This window comes from Xenopus tropicalis, chromosome 5 (assembly GCF_000004195.4).
Source record: "Xenopus tropicalis strain Nigerian chromosome 5, UCB_Xtro_10.0, whole genome shotgun sequence".
Taxonomy (NCBI): Eukaryota; Metazoa; Chordata; class Amphibia; order Anura; family Pipidae; genus Xenopus; species Xenopus tropicalis.
In genome coordinates this window covers 21,986,427-22,006,761 of record NC_030681.2, presented here as the reverse complement: position 1 = coordinate 22,006,761, position 20,335 = coordinate 21,986,427, and the positions used below count along the sequence as shown (strand labels likewise).

Sequence of the window (20,335 nt, the reverse complement as noted above, 5' to 3'; positions counted from 1 at the left end):
TGTGGTCAAGGCAAAAACGTTGCTCACATAAAAAAGTCGGCTCGACACCCGCATTTTGCTCCTTTTTTTGCTATTTTTTTTGCAAATTTTTTTCCGAGGCAAAATGGGACGGATTCTCCCATCACTATGCAAGAAATATAACATAGATAGGTAGGTATTTTTATTAGAAATGAAGGTAACTTTAATACTGTGATTGTAACATTTCAGGACCAGTTTTAGGGTAGGACGGAATGTAAAACTTTATTGGCAGTGCATTGGGGATTCACGGATTTTGTTCAGCATTTCTCCATTTGGAATTTCAGCAGCTGTCTGGTTCCAAAGGTTCAGTTTAACCTATTATAACCAGGCAGTTGTTTGAAAGAGAGACTGGAATATGAATAGAGGAGAGCCTAAATATAGACAAGTAAGTAATAAAAAGTAACAATAACAATAAAATTGTAGCCTCAATAAGCAATACTTTTTTGGTTGATGGTGTCCGTGACCCCACCCCCCTTTGAAAGCTAAATAGAGTCAGAAGTAGAAGTCAAATAATTCAAAAACTATAAAAAAATAAATTAAAAAAGAAGATCAATTGAAAACTTGCTAAGAATAGGCCATTCTATAACATACTAAAAGTTAACTCATAGGTGAACTACCTCGTTAAGCCCTAAATAATATCCATACTGTGGTGCCCCCTAGATAAGCCCAAATAACCATGTTTTGCAACTACTTGTCTAAGCGCTGTACTTATGGAGCACAAAGAAGCACACATGTCCCACTCTTCTGCGTACAGTTTGCACAAGATGTGTGCAAAAGTATTTTGCATACAAAGCCTGAAAAGAGTTAAAAGGAATTTTAGATGTATTACTTTTTGTTGATAGTTTATGGCACAGTATGGACAGTAGTTCCTCTGAATCTGAAGTATCAAAGAAGCCAGAATGTATTTTCACAATATGCACAGGTGTTCCCATGTATAACTGGGGCAGGGAGAGACAGATATAAAGAGATGTGAAGGGAATGGGTTAGACTGGAATCTGTTGCAGTTGACCATTACATCATACTCTTATACTCAGCAGAATTCATCACGCTCTTCAATATGCTATTTTATTCATCAGAGTCACCGGCATTAAGTGTGTGACATTGTAAGTACATATCTGTTTTTCTAATATGTGGCAGCAATCTTTTAAGTATAACCCAGTGTTCACTTGGATAATATGACTCTAAAAGCTTCTGTGCTCTTTTGTGCTCCATTTTATACAAATTCTAACTGAGGAAACATTCGGAAGCCCTCACTTCCTATTCTGGGGTTTGAAAGAAAACTTCAAATGCCCACAGTTGTTTAAAGAAATCAAAGAGACGCTTTACTTTTCCATTCTCTCGTCAGTATAAAACCCCATTGTTGATTTTTTTTTTTTTCTCTCTGAAAGATTCTTCAACTTGGTGCTGAATGTCAGATTTAAAAGCTGCAATTCTGTAGCTGACTGCAACAAATTCTATAGAAAGCTACACACACAATGCCCACACATAAACCTAGCATTCTTCATCCAGTTCTTCTCTGAAGGTCACCACAAAGAGGTGAATTTGGACAGTTAAACCAATTTTTAAGGCTGCTTCTTCTTGTTTAAGAAATGTCATTGCATCATTGGAAGTGCAGAGCAAAATTACTGTTTTGAAGCTGTGCTGTAGTTTGCTGTAAAAGGTACTGTATTGTAATTGTGGCCAATGGAATAGCAAAGGAGAGGGAATGAACATTGTTCGGTGAGCACCCAGGTAAAGATAAATACTTGGTGACTTTATAGTTTTTATATTATTTATATATATATATATATATATATAGAAGTCCAAGAATTGGGTGCACACCAGGATATTTTTTAAAAATTAAAACGTTACTTTTATTTAAACATGCTGTCAAAAAGGCCAACGTTTCACCTTGATAATGGTCTTAGGAGGAGACCGAAACGTTGGCCTGTTTTAACAGCATGTTTAAATAAAAGTAACGTTTTAATTTTTAAAAAATATCCTGGTGTGCACCCAATTCTTGGACTTCTGGATAATTAGACACATGGAGGTAGCACCCAGGTGATTTATATTACGGGTTTGGTGTGCTGAAAATTTTGTGGACTGTATATATATATATATATATATATATATATATAAATATATATTTTTCAAAATATTAATGGGTGGTTCACCTTTAATGTTAACTTTTAGCATGTTATAGAATGAACTGTTTTTCAATTGGTCTTCATTATTTATTTTTTATAGTTTTTGAATTACTTGCCTTCTTCTTCAAACTCTTTGTAGCTTTCAAATAGTGGTCACTGACCCCGGCAGCCAAAAACTATTGCTCTGTGAGGCTACAGTTTTTTTTTGGTATTGTTACTTTTTATCTATTCAGTACCTCTCCTATTCATATATCAGACTCTCATTCAAACCACTCCCTGGTTGCTAAGGTAAATTGGACCCTAGCAACCAGATAGCTGTTATAACTCCTAACTGGAGGGTTGCTAAACAATGATTGAAATAACTTTAAATAATTAGTTGTGAGAAAATCTGCAAATTCGTGAAACTCATTGAAGTTTTTTTTTTTTTTACTCCAAATGCATTAAAGTCAACGGGCATTTTTTTCTCATTCCAAATGCATTAAAGTTAATGGGCATTTTTTCTATCGGCGACATTTTTGTCTTGGCAACTTTTTTGTCTGGGCGACATTAATGTTGCAGCAACTTTTTTGACACAATTATTTTTTCAGCCATTTCATGAAAACATTCAGTGATGGCAAAATGCAGAGTTTCACAGTGAATCCATGCTTGGTGAAAACATTTGCTCGTCACTACAAATAATAAAAAAATGAGACTAATTGCAGATTGTCTTGGAATACTCTCTAGATCAGAGATCCCCAACCTTTAAAACCCATGAGCCACATTCAAATGGCAAAAGTGTTGGGGAGCAAAACAAGCATGAAAAAAGTTCCATGGGGTGCAAATGAGAGCTATCATTGGCTATTTGGTAGCCCCTATGTGGACTGACAGCCTATAGAAGGCTCTGTTTGGCTTTACACTGGGTTTTATGCACTCAACACTTTCCTCCTAACCAGAAATTCAAAAATAAGCACCTACTTTAAGGCCACTGAGAGCAACATCCAAGGGGTTGGGGAGCAACATGTTGCCCCTGAGCTACTGGTTGGGGATCACTGCTCTGCATCATATTCAAAGTTAATTTAAAGGTGAACAGCCCCTTTAAGTGGTTTATGGCCACTAATTGGGTTCTATTTATGATTGTTGCTTTAATAATCCAAAAATATGATCTATAATCAAGACCTGTATTTAAATGCACGCAAGAGCTGCCAACCCCTTTCAGAACTGGCTTACAGGTAGATTTATAGAAAGATTTGAGTGAACTGAAGAGGGAAAGTAGTTTAACTTTGTTCTAACAGACATAACAGCCCTATCTATGGTAATTTCATAAAAGGAAACCAGTGTCAGTGTTGCTTTAATCACTTCCAATGATCCATTTTCATATACAGTACCTTAGCGGAACATACAAATGGCAACTGAGATTGCACAGTAGTTAAGGCGACAATGTGCGTTGGAAAAGCTCATCCTGATTGTGTCATCACCACGCCTGACAAAAGAATGAATGAGTCACCTTCATTTTGTCATTTATTTCTTTGTTATATGTCCCCTGAACAAAGCCTCAAAAATAAAATCAGATGATTCCCATCTATTTGATTTCCTGGGGATACAAATGATTCCTAAATAATTTAGTTCACCTAGGACTCTCGGGGGGGGGGGGTTACATTTTATTCGCCAGTGACGTCATTAACAACCACATTCAGAGAAGCAACAGGTACTTGCAGATATCTGAAATGGCAGCAAAGCAAATGATCAGATCTAATTTTAGGTTTTTGCTCATGCACAAGATTCATATAAAAGTATCCTATGCAGATATTTTTAAGTGTTTTTAAAGAGTAGTGTCAAACATGTACAGGTATGGTATCCGTTATCCACAAACCCAGAAAGCTCCGAATTACGAAAAGCCTCCCATAGACTCCATTTTAATCAAATGATTTTTTTCTCTGTAATAATAAAACAGTACCTGTACTTGATCCCAACTAAGATATAATTACCCCTTATTGGGGGCAGAACAGCCCTATTGGGTTTACTTCATGTTTAAATGATTCCCCTTTCTCTGTAATAATAAAACAGTACCTGTACTTGATCCCAACTAAGATATAATTACCCCTTATTGGGGGCAGAACAGCCCTATTGGGTTTATTTCATGGTTAAATGATTCCCTTTTCTCTGTAATAATAAAACAGTAACTTGTACTTGATCCCAACTAAGATATAATTACCCCTTATTGGGGGCAGAACAGCCCTATTGGGTTTATTTAATGGTTAAATGATTCCCTTTTCTCTGTAATAATAAAACAGTACCTGCACTTGATCCCAACTAAGATATAATTACCCCTTATTGGGGGCAGAACAGCCCTATTGGGTTTATTTAATGGTTAAATGATTCCCTTTTCTCTGTAATAATAAAACAGTACCTGTACTTGATCCCAACTAAGATATAATTACCCCTTATTGGGGGCAGAACAGCCCTATTGGGTTTATTTAATGGTTAAATGATTCCCTTTTCTCTGTAATAATAAAACAGTACCTGTACTTGATCCCAACTAAGATATGATTACCCCTTATTGGGGGCAGAACAGCCCTATTGGGTTTATTTCATGGTTAAATGATTCCCTTTTCTCTGTAATAATAAAACAGTACCTGCACTTGATCCCAACTAAGATATAATTACCCCTTATTGGGGGCAGAACAGCCCTATTGGGTTTATTTCATGGTTAAATGATTCCCTTTTCTCTGTAATAATAAAACAGTACCTGTACTTGATCCCAACTAAGATATAATTAATCCTTATTGGAGGCAGAACAATCCTATTAGGTTTATTCAATATTTAAATGATTTTTTCGCAGACTTAAGTAATGGAGATCCAAATTAAGTAAAGATCCATTATCAGGTCCTGAGTATTCTGGATAACAGAATACCTGTACCATGTGCTCGATGCATAAATGTATACCCATATAATTCCTTCGCAATTATTTGCCTTTACACTAATTAATATGCTCTGTTATTACTATTTAATATTAGATGTTTTAGATCTATTAGATGTATTTATTAAGAACCAACACATTTATTATACAAAAGAATGGCGCATACATCAAACTTATTACATATAAATACTGATACAGCAGCTTAAGAGGCCTGCTAAGTAGAACTTAAAAGGAGAAGGAGTAACAAGACTCATATGGGGTGTATTTATCATGCTGTATAAAAAGTGGAGTAAAACATTACGGGTGATGTTGCTCTGCCAATCAGATGCTGTGCTTTGGTTTTCTAACTGTTGAAATCTAATTGTTGATTGGTTGCCCTGGGCAACATCACAGGTAATGCTTCACTCCCCTTTTTACACACCATGATAAATATACCCCATAGTGCGTGACTCATTATCATTAGCAAGTGGTGATTTTGGTATTAAATGCCTTAGAATTCAAAGTGGCCTCCAAGCACTATGGCAGCCATTTTTAGAAATTCATGTACATATACATATTAAGAATATTCCGTTCACAGTAGAAAGAGAAATGCTATTAAAGCTGTTATGGTTATAGAACAAATGATTAGAAAAGTTAATTGCTCTGTTACTGTTATTATGTTCTGTACGACTATGAAAAACTATACCTCATCCTCTACTGAATGCTCTTATTGATTACTATGTATTGCCAAGAAGAAGAATACACAAAAAGTATTATATATGATCTTAAAAAAGAAATTTGGAAAAAAAGACATTTCACATTTTTGCTTGAAAACAAACAAATAAATAAGAACATACAATGAAATCATAAAAACACTCACGCAGACCTTTGGTTATAAAATGGGGGCCATAAAAATGATATGGGAGCTGAAACAGGGATTTCTCCGTAGACGGAAGAGACGATAAGCGAGACCACGGTGACACATTTTTATGCTTCATTTAAAATACAGGCAAACAGTCATAAAACAGAAGATAAAAGAAATGTAATTCACTTATAGCACATGAAACTGAAAACTTTGATCCATAAAAAGATAGAATTGTTATTCTCCGAGAAACAGCTACAAGTCCTACACAAAGCTTGTCAATTATTGAATAAAGCATAGGAATCCTTTAAACGGATTTCTTCTTTAAAATAGCTGAAAGTCAGGGCCTTGTCACTCACGACCAACAAAAGGATGATCTTTCCCTAACTTTTCTCTATATAGATTACTAACATTGTAGGGTTGTAGCTGTACCCTTGCCAGGTTAGCGTGGAGAGCCTTGAAAAAACGGAAATTCTACAAAGCCCTAGCACTGGGTCTCATCCTGTCCCTCTTCAACCCTTACAGAAATAATTTTTAGATAAGCAAGATAAAACCTGTTTATGAAGGTTTTTATTCAACCAGGTCATGATAAAAACGCTGCACCGGATTTCACTATAGGGCACCACAGGCCGGTCCCCTTCTCCGCTCCCCCAGAAATTCTACAAAGCGCTAGCACTGGGTCTCATCCTGTCCCTCTTCAACCCTCACAGAAATGATTTTTAGATAAGCACGGTAAAACCTAGTTATGAAGGTTTTTATTCAACCAGGTCATGATATACACTCAGTGCCGGATTTCACTATAGGGTGCCCATAGGCCGGTCCCCTTCTCCGCACCCCCGGAAATTCAACAAAGCCTTAGCACTGGGTCTCATTCTGTCCTTCTTCAACCACAACAGAAATTTTTTTGTAGATAAGCATGGTAAAACCTGTTCACAAAGGTTTTTATTCACTCAGGTCATGATATACACTCAGTGCCGGATTTCACTATAGGGCGCCCATAGGCCGGTCCCCTTCTTCACTCCCCCAAAAATTCAACAAAGCCCTAGCACTGGGTCTCGTCCTGTCCTTCTTCAACCCTCACAGAAATTATTTTTAGATAAGCACGGTAAAACCTGTTTATGAAAGTTTTTATTCAACCAGGTAATGATATGCACTCAGTGCCGGATTTCACTATAGGGCGCCCATAAGCAGGTCCCCTTCTCCGCTCCCCCGGAAATTCAACAAAGCCCTAGCACTGGGTCTCATCCTGTCCTTCTTCAACCACTACAGAATTTTTTTTGTAGATAAGCACGGTAAAACCTGTTACAAAGGTTTTTATTCACCCAGGTCATGATATACACGCAGTGCCGGATTTCACTATAGGGTGCCCATAGGCCGGTCCCCTTCTTCACTCCCCCAAAAATTCAACAAAGCCCTAGCACTGGGTCTCATCCTATCCCTTTTGAACCCTTACAGAAATTATTTTTAGATAAGCACGATAAAACCTGTTTATGAAGGTTTTTATTTACCCAGGTCATAATAAAAACTCAGTGCCGGATTTCACTATAGGGCGCCCATAGGCCGGTCCCCTTCTCCGTTCCCCTGGAAATTCAACAAAGTCTTAGCACTGGGTCTCATTCTGTCCTTCTTCAACCACTACAGAAATTTTTTTGTAGATAAGCACGGTAAAACCTGTTTACAAAGGTTTTTATTCACCCAGGTCATGATATACACGCAGTGCCGGATTTCACTATAGGGCGCCCATAGGCCGGTCCCCTTCTCCGCTCCCCCAGAAATTCAACAAAGCCCTAGCACTGGGTCTCATCCTGTCCTTCTTCAACCACTACAGAATTTTTTTTGTAGATAAGCACGGTAAAACCTGTTACAAAGGTTTTTATTCACCCAGGTCATGATATACACGCAGTGCCGGATTTCACTATAGGGTGCCCATAGGCCGGTCCCCTTCTTCACTCCCCCAAAAATTCAACAAAGCCCTAGCACTGGGTCTCATCCTATCCCTTTTGAACCCTTACAGAAATTATTTTTAGATAAGCACGATAAAACCTGTTTATGAAGGTTTTTATTTACCCAGGTCATAATAAAAACTCAGTGCCGGATTTCACTATAGGGCGCCCATAGGCCGGTCCCCTTCTCCGTTCCCCTGGAAATTCAACAAAGTCTTAGCACTGGGTCTCATTCTGTCCTTCTTCAACCACTACAGAAATTTTTTTGTAGATAAGCACGGTAAAACCTGTTTACAAAGGTTTTTATTCACCCAGGTCATGATATACACGCAGTGCCGGATTTCACTATAGGGCGCCCATAGGCCGGTCCCCTTCTCCGCTCCCCCAGAAATTCAACAAAGCCTTAGCACTGGGTCTCATCCCTCTTCAACCATTACAGAATTTTTTTTTAGATAAGCATGGTAAAACCAGTCGATTTTTATTTACCCAGGTCGTGATATACACTCAGTTCCGGATTTTACTATAGGGCGCCAAAAGGCCGTCCCCCTTCTCCCCAACCCCTCCCCCTGTTTACATGCATGCACGTTTATTTCGCTTACATATGGAGCACTGGGGATGGGACATGCTGAAGTTTTCTGCATGTCCTGTTCCCTGTTCTCTGTATGGGAGAAATATTTACATGCAGCTGGGCAGCATACTGCCCCTAAATTTAGGCCGCCCTCGGCCCAGGCCTTTGTGGCCTCGCCACAAATCCGAGTTTTCAGGTGATAAACAGTGAAATATGTTTTTTTTAAATTGAATTCGACCCCAAATTGAATCTCGTCCATAGGTTTTTCACTAAAGTTTTTACACCGTGCTGATGCTTTAACCTTGTTCAGCAAAAATATTACTTTTTGCATGTTCTTAGGATAAAAATGCAGACGGTCAAATGAGAATTATAAGGCAGAATAAACACTGAAAAAAAAGTACATCATATATTATAAAATTCTAATGTACCAGAAATTTCTGTTTGAAGGTTATTATCCTAATATATCCATCAGTATGTGATAAGCAAAGCAGATGATTATATTCAGTTGCTGACAATGATGCATTATTGCTTAAAACCTTCTCCTTCATAGTAATCAGACAAATATCCTGCTCAAATCTCTTTTACAAAATCCCAGTATGAGCAAAGTAAGAAAAATGATTCTTTCATTTAAAATAATGCAATTACGCTAATTTCAATTCGCCAACTCCGCGGGAGCCTGAATGCGCAATGTTCTTTCTTCAGTATTAATGAAAAGTGCATGTGGAAGTGGCCAATGCGTATTCTTAAAACCAAGTCCAATTTCCAGAACAGCCAGGTATTATAATAACTTTGAAAGGCTTAGTGGGATGCTATAAAGATCAATATATCATTTTCATACAAAACATGTCTAATTATAAAACGATGGATTTAGCTTATCTGTAAAATATATTACATATTAAAAAAACAAAGCATGAAGATTTTCATTTTTTTATTGACTAAATTTCTAGAAGTCAAATTTAGGAAGAATACCTGAAATTTACAAGAATGTATGGTACAAGGATTCCCTTTGTATTGACATGTAGTTAACGCCATCGCTAGCTAAGTTCAGATACATGTATGGGATCCAATATCTGGAAAACCGTTCTCAAAAAAACCTCAGAATTACGGAAAGGCCAACTCCCATAGACTCCATTTTAATAATATCATTTAGATTTTTAATCTTAACTAGGATATAATGAAGCCTTATTGATGTCAAAACAATCCCATTGGGTTTAATTAATGTTTATGATTTTTAGTAGACTTGTAGTATAGAGATCCAAATTATAGAAAGATAATTTATCCAGAAAACCCCAGGTCCTGAGCATTTTGGATAACAGGTCTCATACCTGTATCAAATACACACACTCCTGAATATTTTCTCCTTGAATATAATCTCATTTGTGTGTATTTCCTGTAAATCATTGAGCCTCAGGCAGATCTTAATTTGGTGACCAGTGTGTCGGAAGTGGTTAATGGTACTGCTTATATAAAACTACTAATACAAGTGCCGACTCACTTGTGTGTAATGGTATAGGGGTATAATGATAACCTTTTGGCTCATGTTATTTATATAAAAATAGGTATATTTATTCCTTGTTAAATGAACAAGATACAAGACAGATACAGTTACATAAAATAAAAGCAAAGGGAACCAGCATAAGATGTTACAAGGCTGTCCCTCAATCCTGACTGGCTGCTAAGTCCAAACATCTAGGGTCTCTTATCCACCTTTTCCCTGGGAAAATCACATCTCCACAAAAAGTGGCTTTGATGTTTCACAGACCCCCTGTTGTTTATACATAAACAAATAGGATGCAACCCCATACAATGTAAAGGTCCCCATACATGGGCCAATAGTAGCTGCCGATATCGGTCCCTAGGACTGATTCGGCACTAATCGGCCCGTGTATGGGCATTTCCGACGGGCCTGCCCAACCGATATCTGGCCTGAAATCGGCCAGATCTCGATCAAGCAAGTTAGAAAATCTAGTCGGATCGGGGACCACGTCAGCTCGTTGATGTGACCGACTTTACCTATACCCATCATTATAATTCAAGCGTTTGGCCCTAGGGCAAACGATTGAATTATCCTGGATTCTCCCAATATCGCCCACCCTTAAGTTGTAAGCTATGTACCAACCAACATTCCCTATATTATCAGATAAAATATAAACATATGACCCCCCACACACTCACTACACAGTGGACCATGGTATTAAGGCATTGCCCACAAAAAGTTCCCTAAGATCATTAAATTTCTAGCTATACGTCTATAAAGACTTAATTAACAGGTGTTTCAATAAAGAATTCATATAAATATTATTTATATAATATTCATTTTTAGCATATAAGCAGGATTATCTATCTATTTAGACTTAAAAAGTAAGATAATTGTGACGGAGTTCAAGTGATTGCTCGTTGAAAACAAACAAATAATAGCATATTAATTAATCATTTTCACCTTTTTGCATACAGAACACTATTTATATCTGTAAACTACAGAGAAATATACCTGGGCAGTATTCAGAGGGACTGAATCTTACATTAATGAGTTGGGGGTTAGGGGCTGCTTAAGAAAAGGGAACCTTTTCCAATAGTTTAGAATTGCCAGATGCTATAGTGTATAACTGAGTCCTTAAAAGGACTTATACAATAATTAAATATCAGATGGAGCTTCTTCCCATCAGGCTGGTGTACTAAGTTCATGACTGGTTCATTCTGTTGTGTTAACAAAAATTATGATGCTTGCATCAAGGTGAGACTAGTGATGGGCGCAATAATTTGGCAGGCAAGGATTTGCGGAGAATTTCCGCGGATTATTTTGCAAAATAGGCAAAAAACATTTGCCACACAACAAAAAATTGTTGCCCGCTTCAAAACATTGTGGGAGAAAAATGATGCGCGTCAGAAAAATTACTTGCACAACAATTTTTTTTTTGACGCTCAACATTTTAGGTGTTTCACGGCCTTTTCCCCATTTCACCTTTCTTTTCAAAGATTCTCAAATTTTCGAGAATTTGCTCATCATTTGATGATGTTGTTTTGGGAACATGGGAACTGGATTGCCATATTGCCTTGAGGAAAAGAGATCCTGCTCATTAGAGCATACACCAATATATTTACTCCAGCTGCAATGGACATATTTCATTCCGGTGCTTTTTAGATACAATACTTAGTTCAGACTCCTGATTGCCCCCTTACACTTGGGCAGGTCTTGTTATTTGCTATGGGAGGAGCTTCTGTTTGTAAAGGTGAATTAGGAAGTGATTGAAACTTCATTAACTTACAATAATATGGTTGGAATTGATAAAATGTCATAGAAATGGTATTGTAATCCTTCAGTAATATTTCTGTTATTATGTTCATCACAGCCCTTTACTAGAAGTTTATTCAGGCATTATAAATAGGCAATAAATACATCAAATGAGGCCATTGGTTTGCAGTGATGAAGTAACTCTAATAATTACCACTTTGCCGCTTTATAAATAGAGCTCTGCATGTTAAAAAAAAAGTGGAGGTTCATTGAGCTCATAACTTAAAGTATAATTTACTTTCAAGGCCAAAAACAAGTTAACATCATTAATTCAGGCCATTTCAATGCCATTTTTAAAAAGGCAGTGGGTAGCATCAATCAAATCATTGTTTCCACAAGAGGACTGAAGAGGTAAGTGAGATAATTGTGGAAATGTGCTTACTTTGAGAGACGTTCTAGCAGGTGAAACATTGATTTAGCTTGCATTTAAATGCATTTCCTTGTTCCCATTATAAAGCTGAATTGTTAATAGGAACTTGCCTTTTTTCACATCAAGCTGAGATGTCACAAAGTGAACATTAGTTGACATTTCTTTCCTGGAGGATGTATAAAAGGGAAGAGCAGTTTTAATGTAATCCTTGTTTGTAAAATTAAAAAATCAGACCAGTGTATCAGTAGAATAAATTTCTTTATAAATAGGGCCAAACTGGAACAAAAATGTGCCTATAGTGGCTGCACTATCCACGTTTGATAACTTTAATGCATCTGTGTGCTCATGTAGCACTTTATAAATAAAGTTTTGAACCTATGGGTTTGTTATTGTAACTACTTTGCAAGGGGGTTATATGTTAGTGTAGAGTTACTTCAATAACAACAAACCAGCCGCTATGAAAGTAGTTATGTCCTACTGGAATGGGCAAAGTATTTTTTATATTTACTTTATGGAGTTTTTAATTAACTATACAGGGCTAAATTATGGCCATGCTGCAGGCAGACATTATAGCATTTACATCTGTTTAGCAAAATGTTGGCTTTGGTGAGTAGGCTCATGCTGAATTTCTGTTTCTTGGATGTTTGGGAGGTGCCAAGCTTAGCTGCAAAGCCTAGCCTAGCATAGATAGGTCAGTATGGGTCTGTATGTGAGTGTATAGATAGGTCAGTATGGGTCTGTATGTGAGTGTATAGATAGGTCAGTGTGGGTCTGTATGTGAGTGTATAGATAGGTCAGTATGGGTCTGTATGTGAGTGTATAGATAGGTCAGTATGGGTCTGTATGTGAGTGGATAGATAGGTCAGTATGGGTCTGTATGTGAGTGGATAGATAGGTCAGTATGGGTCTGTATGTGAGTGGATAGATAGGTCAGTATGGATCTGTATGTGAGTGGATAGATAGGTCAGTATGGGTCTGTATGTGAGTGGATAGATAGGTCAGTGTGGGTCTGTATGTGAGTGTATAGATAGGTCAGTGTGGGTCTGTATGTGAGTGGATAGATAGGTCAGTATGGGTCTGTATGTGAGTGTATAGATAGGTCAGTATGGGTCTGTATGTGAGTGGATAGATGGGTCAGTATGGGTCTGTATGTGAGTGGATAGATAGGTCAGTATGGGTCTGTATGTGAGTGGATAGATAGGTCAGTGTGGGTCTGTATGTGAGTGTATAGATAGGTCAGTATGGGTCTGTATGTGAGTGGATAGATAGGTCAGTATGGGTCTGTATGTGAGTGTATAGATAGGTCAGTATGGGTCTGTATGTGAGTGGATAGATGGGTCAGTATGGGTCTGTATGTGAGTGGATAGATAGGTCAGTATGGGTCTGTATGTGAGTGGATAGATAGGTCAGTATGGGTCTGTATGTGAGTGGATAGATAGGTCAGTATGGGTCTGTATGTGAGTGGATAGATAGGTCAGTGTGGGTCTGTATGTGAGTGGATAGATAGGTCAGTATGGGTCTGTATGTGAGTATATAGATAGGTCAGTGTGGGTCTGTATGTGAGTGGATAGATAGGTCAGTATGGGTCTGTATGTGAGTGGATAGATAGGTCAGTATGGGTCTGTATGTGAGTGGATAGATAGGTCAGTGTGGGTCTGTATGTGAGTGTATAGATAGGTCAGTATGGGTCTGTATGTGAGTGGATAGATAGGTCAGTATGGGTCTGTATGTGAGTGGATAGATAGGTCAGTATGGGTCTGTATGTGAGTGGATAGATGGGTCAGTATGGGTCTGTATGTGAGTGGATAGATAGGTCAGTATGGGTCTGTATGTGAGTGGATAGATAGGTCAGTATGGGTCTGTATGTGAGTGGATAGATAGGTCAGTATGGGTCTGTATGTGAGTGGATAGATAGGTCAGTATGGGTCTGTATGTGAGTGGATAGATAGGTCAGTATGGGTCTGTATGTGAGTGGATAGATAGGTCAGTGTGGGTCTGTATGTGAGTGGATAGATAGGTCAGTGTGGGTCTGTATGTGAGTGTAAAGATAGGTCAGTATAGGTTTGTGTGTGTTGGGTTTACTTGGAAAGGTTGACTCTGGTTTTTTTTCAATCCTATGTAAGTATGTATCATAAGGCCAACAGAATACATACAGTAAATATAAGTCTTTTTTGTGGATATAAAAGAAAGGGGAGGATGGACAATGAGCAACATGAAAGAGTAAGACTGGCAAGCCCAATGGAGTATATAGGATACAGGCATTAGTAACGTTTTAAAAACAGAAGATGTATGGAGTATTCAGTTTTATGATTATTGTTTTTTCACAACTGAGAAGAATTAAAATCTCTTAAAAATTGTATTTGTGGCTGTAGATTTATATCAACAGAGAACAGACATCAGCACTTTCTTTAGACATGAACATGATAGGAAGTCTTTATTGTTTTTACATTTTGGTCACTACAACGAGCAAACAACCGTGCATTACTAGTATTACACTTTTTTATCATATTCACCACAAAAAAAACTAAATTGTACTTTTCTACATTTCTTTTAATGGTGTTATTCCTTTATAGGATTTTTTGGATAATTAATATAGTTTCCCGATTTTACTATCACATTTTGTTTTCTGGACATTTTACTAAATAGTAAACAGTTTCTCTTTTTTCTTTTACTTTTTCAGCAAATCCTACTAAAGCGAATGGAATTCCTGGCCCATCGGAAGTCATCCGAGAATCCAGCAGTACAACTGGCATGGTAGTCGGCATTGTTGCAGCAGCTGCGTTGTGCATCCTCATCCTCCTCTACGCTATGTACAAATATCGAAACAGGGATGAAGGCTCCTATCACGTGGATGAGAGTCGAAACTACATCAGTAACTCAGCGCAGTCCAACGGGGCTGTGATTAAGGAGAAACAACCCAGTAGTGCTAAAAGCTCTAACAAAAACAAGAAAAACAAGGACAAAGAATATTATGTCTGATCCCAGCCACTTAATGGACAAATGTATAGAAATAGTCTTCATTTTATCTGAGACATAAAATTAACAGACTTATTTACTTTACTTTTTACAAAGCACATTGAAAAAAAATTAAAAGGAGACAGGGGATGAAATCGGAAGAGCGAGACTGTTTTAAAAAAAACAAAGTAAAAACAAAGATACCATGGTCTAGGTTGCCAGAAACAGGAGCCAAAACAAGAATCCCGAATATCCACAGTGTTTTCATTTATTCTGCCTGTCATTGAAATGTCGCAGGAATGCTTTGGAAAGACAGTTGCGGCTCCAAATATTCTATGAATTTGGAGTCAATTCCAGCATTAAGGCACAATTTTAGAAAACGAAAGAAAAAGCTACCTATGATTCTGGATTCAGCCAAAGTGCTAGTGCTTTTTTCCAAACGTAAGTTCATTCTGGTGCCAGCGAAGAATCGTCTGAACCTGCCAACGTCAGTGGTTTGCTGTACTGTGCAATGAAACAATGATATGTATTCAGTAAAAAAAACATGCTCGGAAGACTTAAATACTTTCACGAAGCCCCTTTCTGGTTGCTAAGGGATGTGTTACGGAGGCCTTATTTTCCGAAATATGAAATATAAGGCACTTTTTCAAAATAAACAAGAGGGATAGATGCAATCATTGGGAAATTTTCATGCACGCTTAATATGTTATTACATATGTTTATATAAAACACATCTATATGTGCTTTCTGAACTGTGATAAGTGATGTTTTATAGCCTGTTGTATAGACAATGCAAAATATATCTGCTCTTCAGCCATTTTTGGTAAGTAAATGTTCTGTGTTGCTAGGTATAGGAAGTTTTCTGATGTCTGATGCAACAGACCAGTTCTCTTTTCTTTTTGCAGTCATCCAAAACAGTAAATCTCTCTCTCTTTTCTCTTTATTTTTTAATTTGAATTCTAGTATGCAGCGGGATAGGTATGAATGTATATATCATGTAAATCGACAGCACAATAGCCTAAATTTCACTGCAGCCAAGTTACAGTGTGTTTTGGGTGAGGACGTATAAAGGGGTCTTTAACCCCCTGTAAAAATGACCAAATTTCGGTAAAACTTAGAGATCTATACCTTCGCGATTAACCTCAACCCCTTTTTTGAAATGCTAAAATACCCTTTTTCAGCCTTCCTAAAAAAAAGGTTCTATCCTTTAGTTACACAAATGTTAACAATTTTTGTATGACAGACTTGCCTACCATTAGAGGAGGGACAAATATATTCTCTGAATTAAAAAAAAGAATATATTTTTTTTTTTGTTTACAAGAAATTTGCTGTGTCATAAAAAAAGTATTTTATGTTGTATTTTACAATGATATTAAAACAGTAACACCATTTTGATTTTTTTATATTTATTTAACCCTTTCGTTTCTTTGAGGAAAAATGAAAAAAAAAAAAAGTTAAAAACTCTGCGTTATTTGGTTTATACATTAACCCAACAGTGGTTATTTAAATATACCTCTGTTAGTCCATGGAGGTCCTCTGGTAGAACCAGGGGTTTCACATATTTTAGATAGGGTGAAAGTAAAACGCCCAAAATAAATAAAATGAATTTTAACAAAGAACAAAACAAAATAAAAATTCAAATGGTATTTTCCTAAAGTTTATGGTTATTATTATTAAATCACAATTGATAGATTTTGTTCCTCATTACAACAGCCCCTGCCTTTGTGAAGTTTAAAGTCCCTCCCACATTCTCACAACATGGGATACCCTGGAGTCATTTCATTAGAAGTCAGTAAACCACCAGTATGTTTTTGGAGTCTAAGGGGAAACCAGAGTACCTGAAGGAAAACCATATAGACACGGGAAGAGCGTACAAACTCCTTGTAGACAGTTCCCAGGTCAAAATACTACTGTTCCTGCCTTTGTGAAGTTTAAAGTCCCCCCCACATTCTCACAACATGGGATACCCTAGTGTCATGTCATTAGAAGTCAGTAAAAGTACCAGTAAGTTTTTGGAGTATAAGGGGAAACCAGAGTACCTGAAGGAAAACCATTGAGACAAGGGAAGAGCATACAAACTCCTTGTAGACTGTTCCCAGGTCAAACTGCACGCAGGACCCAAACCTTCAAGGCAACAGTGCTAACCACTCAGCCACCAGTTGATCGAAATACTACTATACCTGCCTTTGTCATGTTTAAAGTCCCTCCCACATTCACACAACATAGGATACCCTAGAGTAATTTCATTAGAAGTCAGTAAACCACCAGTATGTTTTAGGAGTCAAAGGGGAAACCAGAGTACCTGAAGGAAAACCATAGAGACACGGGAAGAGCATACAAACTCCTTGTAGACAGTTCCCAGGTCAAACTGCATGCAGGACCCAAACCTTCAAGGCAACAGTGCTAACCACTTAGCCACCAGTTGATCGAAATACTACTATTCCTGCCTTTGTGAAGTTTAAAGTCCCTCCCACATTCTCACAACATGGGATACCCTAGAGCAGTGCTGTCCAACTGGCGGCCCGCGGGCCGCATGCGGCCCTCGACCCCCCTCTGTGTGGCCCCCCACCTGTCTGGCTGCTTTGATGGCTTAACTTTGTGTTAGCCTTAAATGGTATCAGTACTGAGATTAACTGGCCCCCTGCATGGTTCTCACCTCAGATTCAGGCTGTAATCCCTCTGTATTGTTTAAAAATGTAATCCCCTGTACTGTTCACACCTTTTAATCTCTGTATTGTTCACCCCCTGCAGTGTTCACACCTCAGGCTCAGGCTGTAATCACCCCCATTGTTCACCTCTTCACACCTCAGACATTGTATGTACTGCCTGGCCTATGCTGCCTGTGTATAGGCAGCATAGGGTAGGCAGAGTATGGCACATAGGTAGCATAGGGCAGGGAGGGTGTGGCACCCACAGGCAGCATAGGACAGGCAGAATATAGCACACACAGGCAGCATAGGGCAGGCAGAGTTCTGCCTGTGTGTGCCATATGCTGCCTACCCTATGCTGCCTGTGGGAGGTGAACCTGGCAGGGGTTTGTTCTGGGAGTTTGTTAGCAGTTGGAAATAGCCATTAAATGGTCCCTAAGGTGTGTAATTATATGCTGGGGGTTGCTGAGCTATCCACAGGGGAGGAGGGGGCATATGGATTTAAGGGTGTGTCTTAATATGACATAATATAATTTTTCAACATATGAATGATGGTTGATATCAGCGACCATTGTGATAAAATGGGTGTGGTTTGAAGTGGGTGTGGTTTAAAATGGGGGAGTGGCCAAACTGGCTTCCATTAGCGGCCCTCCACCATGTATGTGAGAGAAATTCCGGCCCTCAGCACCGCAGAAGTTGGACAGCACTGCCCTAGAGTCATTTCATTAGGAGTCAGTAAACCACCAGTATGTTTTAGGAGTCTAAGGGGAAACCAGAGTACCTGAAGGAAAACTATAGAGACACGGGGAGAGCATACAAACTCCTTGTAGACAGTTCCCAGGTCAAACTGCATGCAGGACCCAAACCTTCAAGGCAACAGTGCTAACCACTTAGCCACCAGTTGATCGAAATACTACTATTCCTGCCTTTGTGAAGTTTAAAGTCCCTCCCACATTCTCACAACATGGGATACCCTAGAGTCATTTCATTAGGAGTCAGTAAACCACCAGTATGTTTTAGGAGTCTAAGGGGAAACCAGAGTACCTGAAGGAAAACCATAGAGACACAGGGAGAGCATACAAACTGCTTGTAGACAGTTCTTAGGTCAAACTGCATGCAGGACCCAAATCTTCAAGGCAACAGTGCTAACCACTTAGCCACCAGTTGATCGAAATACTACTATTCCTGCATTATTAGGGGTTGCCAAATATGTTAAGTACTTCAGAATGCTATATGAAAGGGCTTTTTGTTCAATTCCTAAACCTGATAGCCTGTACTCACAGAAAGTATATTGGAGAGAACGCCTCATGTTCACTCTGTGTAGAACTTCTAACTGGACACCAGCTGTACTCAGGGAAAGACAGTTATTTAGTAGGTTGCTAGGTCTTATCAAAGGTGAAAGGTTACGTAATTACAGATGCCCTTAACTAGTCTTGCCAAAACTATACGTTAAATTTATCATAGAGAAAAATATATAAAAAATGTATCAGATGTGGAGTATTTTAATACTACTGCAAAAAGTCACTTTTATCAAGATATTTTATGTGTATATATACATATATATTTTGTTTGTCAGCTCTTTTTATTATTTTCTTCTTAATGAATCCTTTATTCTTTTTGGAAAAGAAACACCAAACTAGACCGTATTAGCATTTTAAAATATAATGCTTTAACATTTGTTAGAAATATTATATCACTGTATTTTTTTGAACCTTTGCATCAGATTCCATGGTACAGGAACCATTAAACACCTTTTATATAATGGGTCACAGTACTTCTGGCAGTCTAAGGGTAATTAATGACCTTCTATGCCCTGAAAATGTTTTATTGCCCAATTATATGCTGTAATTTGTCTGGATGAGGTGGCTTATTCCCAATTTTGTAATGTGTTGCCTTTATGACAAAATACTAAAGTGTTAACTGATCCATTCCACAAAAACAAAGAAAATATCAAGAGGCCCAATGCCCCTTTAATGTGTTCTGTGTGATAGATATTTACATTTCTTTTTCTTTTTTTCCTTCTTTTTTTATTTGCAAGGCCAATCTATCCATTACTGGAAATGCTAAGCAAGTGGAATTTATTGTTTTGTTAATAAAATGTTTCTTAATACAATACTCGGCTTTTCTACTTTACTCCATTTTGTTTGGGATATAGAGATATAAAATAAATCATTATAAATCATATAATAGCATTATTCTAATCTAGTGTGTATTAAAAATAAAAGTTACAAAGAAGTATAGAGAATGAGCTACATGAATTCATCAGTGTATAAATAGTGTTTCATGTTAAAATGGTAACATTCTTCAAAAGCAATATTCACATTGGCTTTTGGGAACTCGGTTTAAATATCTCCTTCAATGCAATATACAGATATAAGATACCATAGTCTCAAGCAAGTTGGCAGTTTATTGGCCTAGGCATATGGCCATAATGATTACCTTCTGAGTTCAATATGTGATGTTGGCAAGTCTGTACCAGCCAGTGGTAACAGTATTGGATCACCATGAAATTATTCAGGTAAAGATTTACTCATTTGGGATGTCGCCCGCAACAGGGGAGATTTGTTGCGGGCAACTAATAACTAATCTCCTTCCTGTGCCACGGCCCTAATATGACTGGCTTGCCTCCTTGGTAAGGCCAATTACAAGGTACTGTTTTATTATTACAGAGAAAAAGG

At 37.9% G+C, this 20,335-nt stretch overlaps 1 protein-coding gene across 25 annotated transcripts in view; it reads left to right on the top strand.

Moving 5' to 3' along the window:
- nrxn1 (neurexin 1) overlaps nt 1-16,398 on the top strand; it is a 919,306-nt gene extending 902,908 nt beyond the window's left edge. For all 25 annotated transcript variants that reach the window (XM_031902195.1, XM_031902194.1, XM_031902198.1 and 22 more), the window contains one exon: nt 14,735-16,398. In XM_031902195.1, coding sequence (XP_031758055.1) covers nt 14,735-15,033 — 299 coding nt within the window. In that variant the 3' untranslated portion in view covers nt 15,034-16,398. The remainder of the gene's footprint in view (nt 1-14,734) is intronic.
- The last annotated feature ends 3,937 nt before the right edge of the window (nt 16,399-20,335 follow it).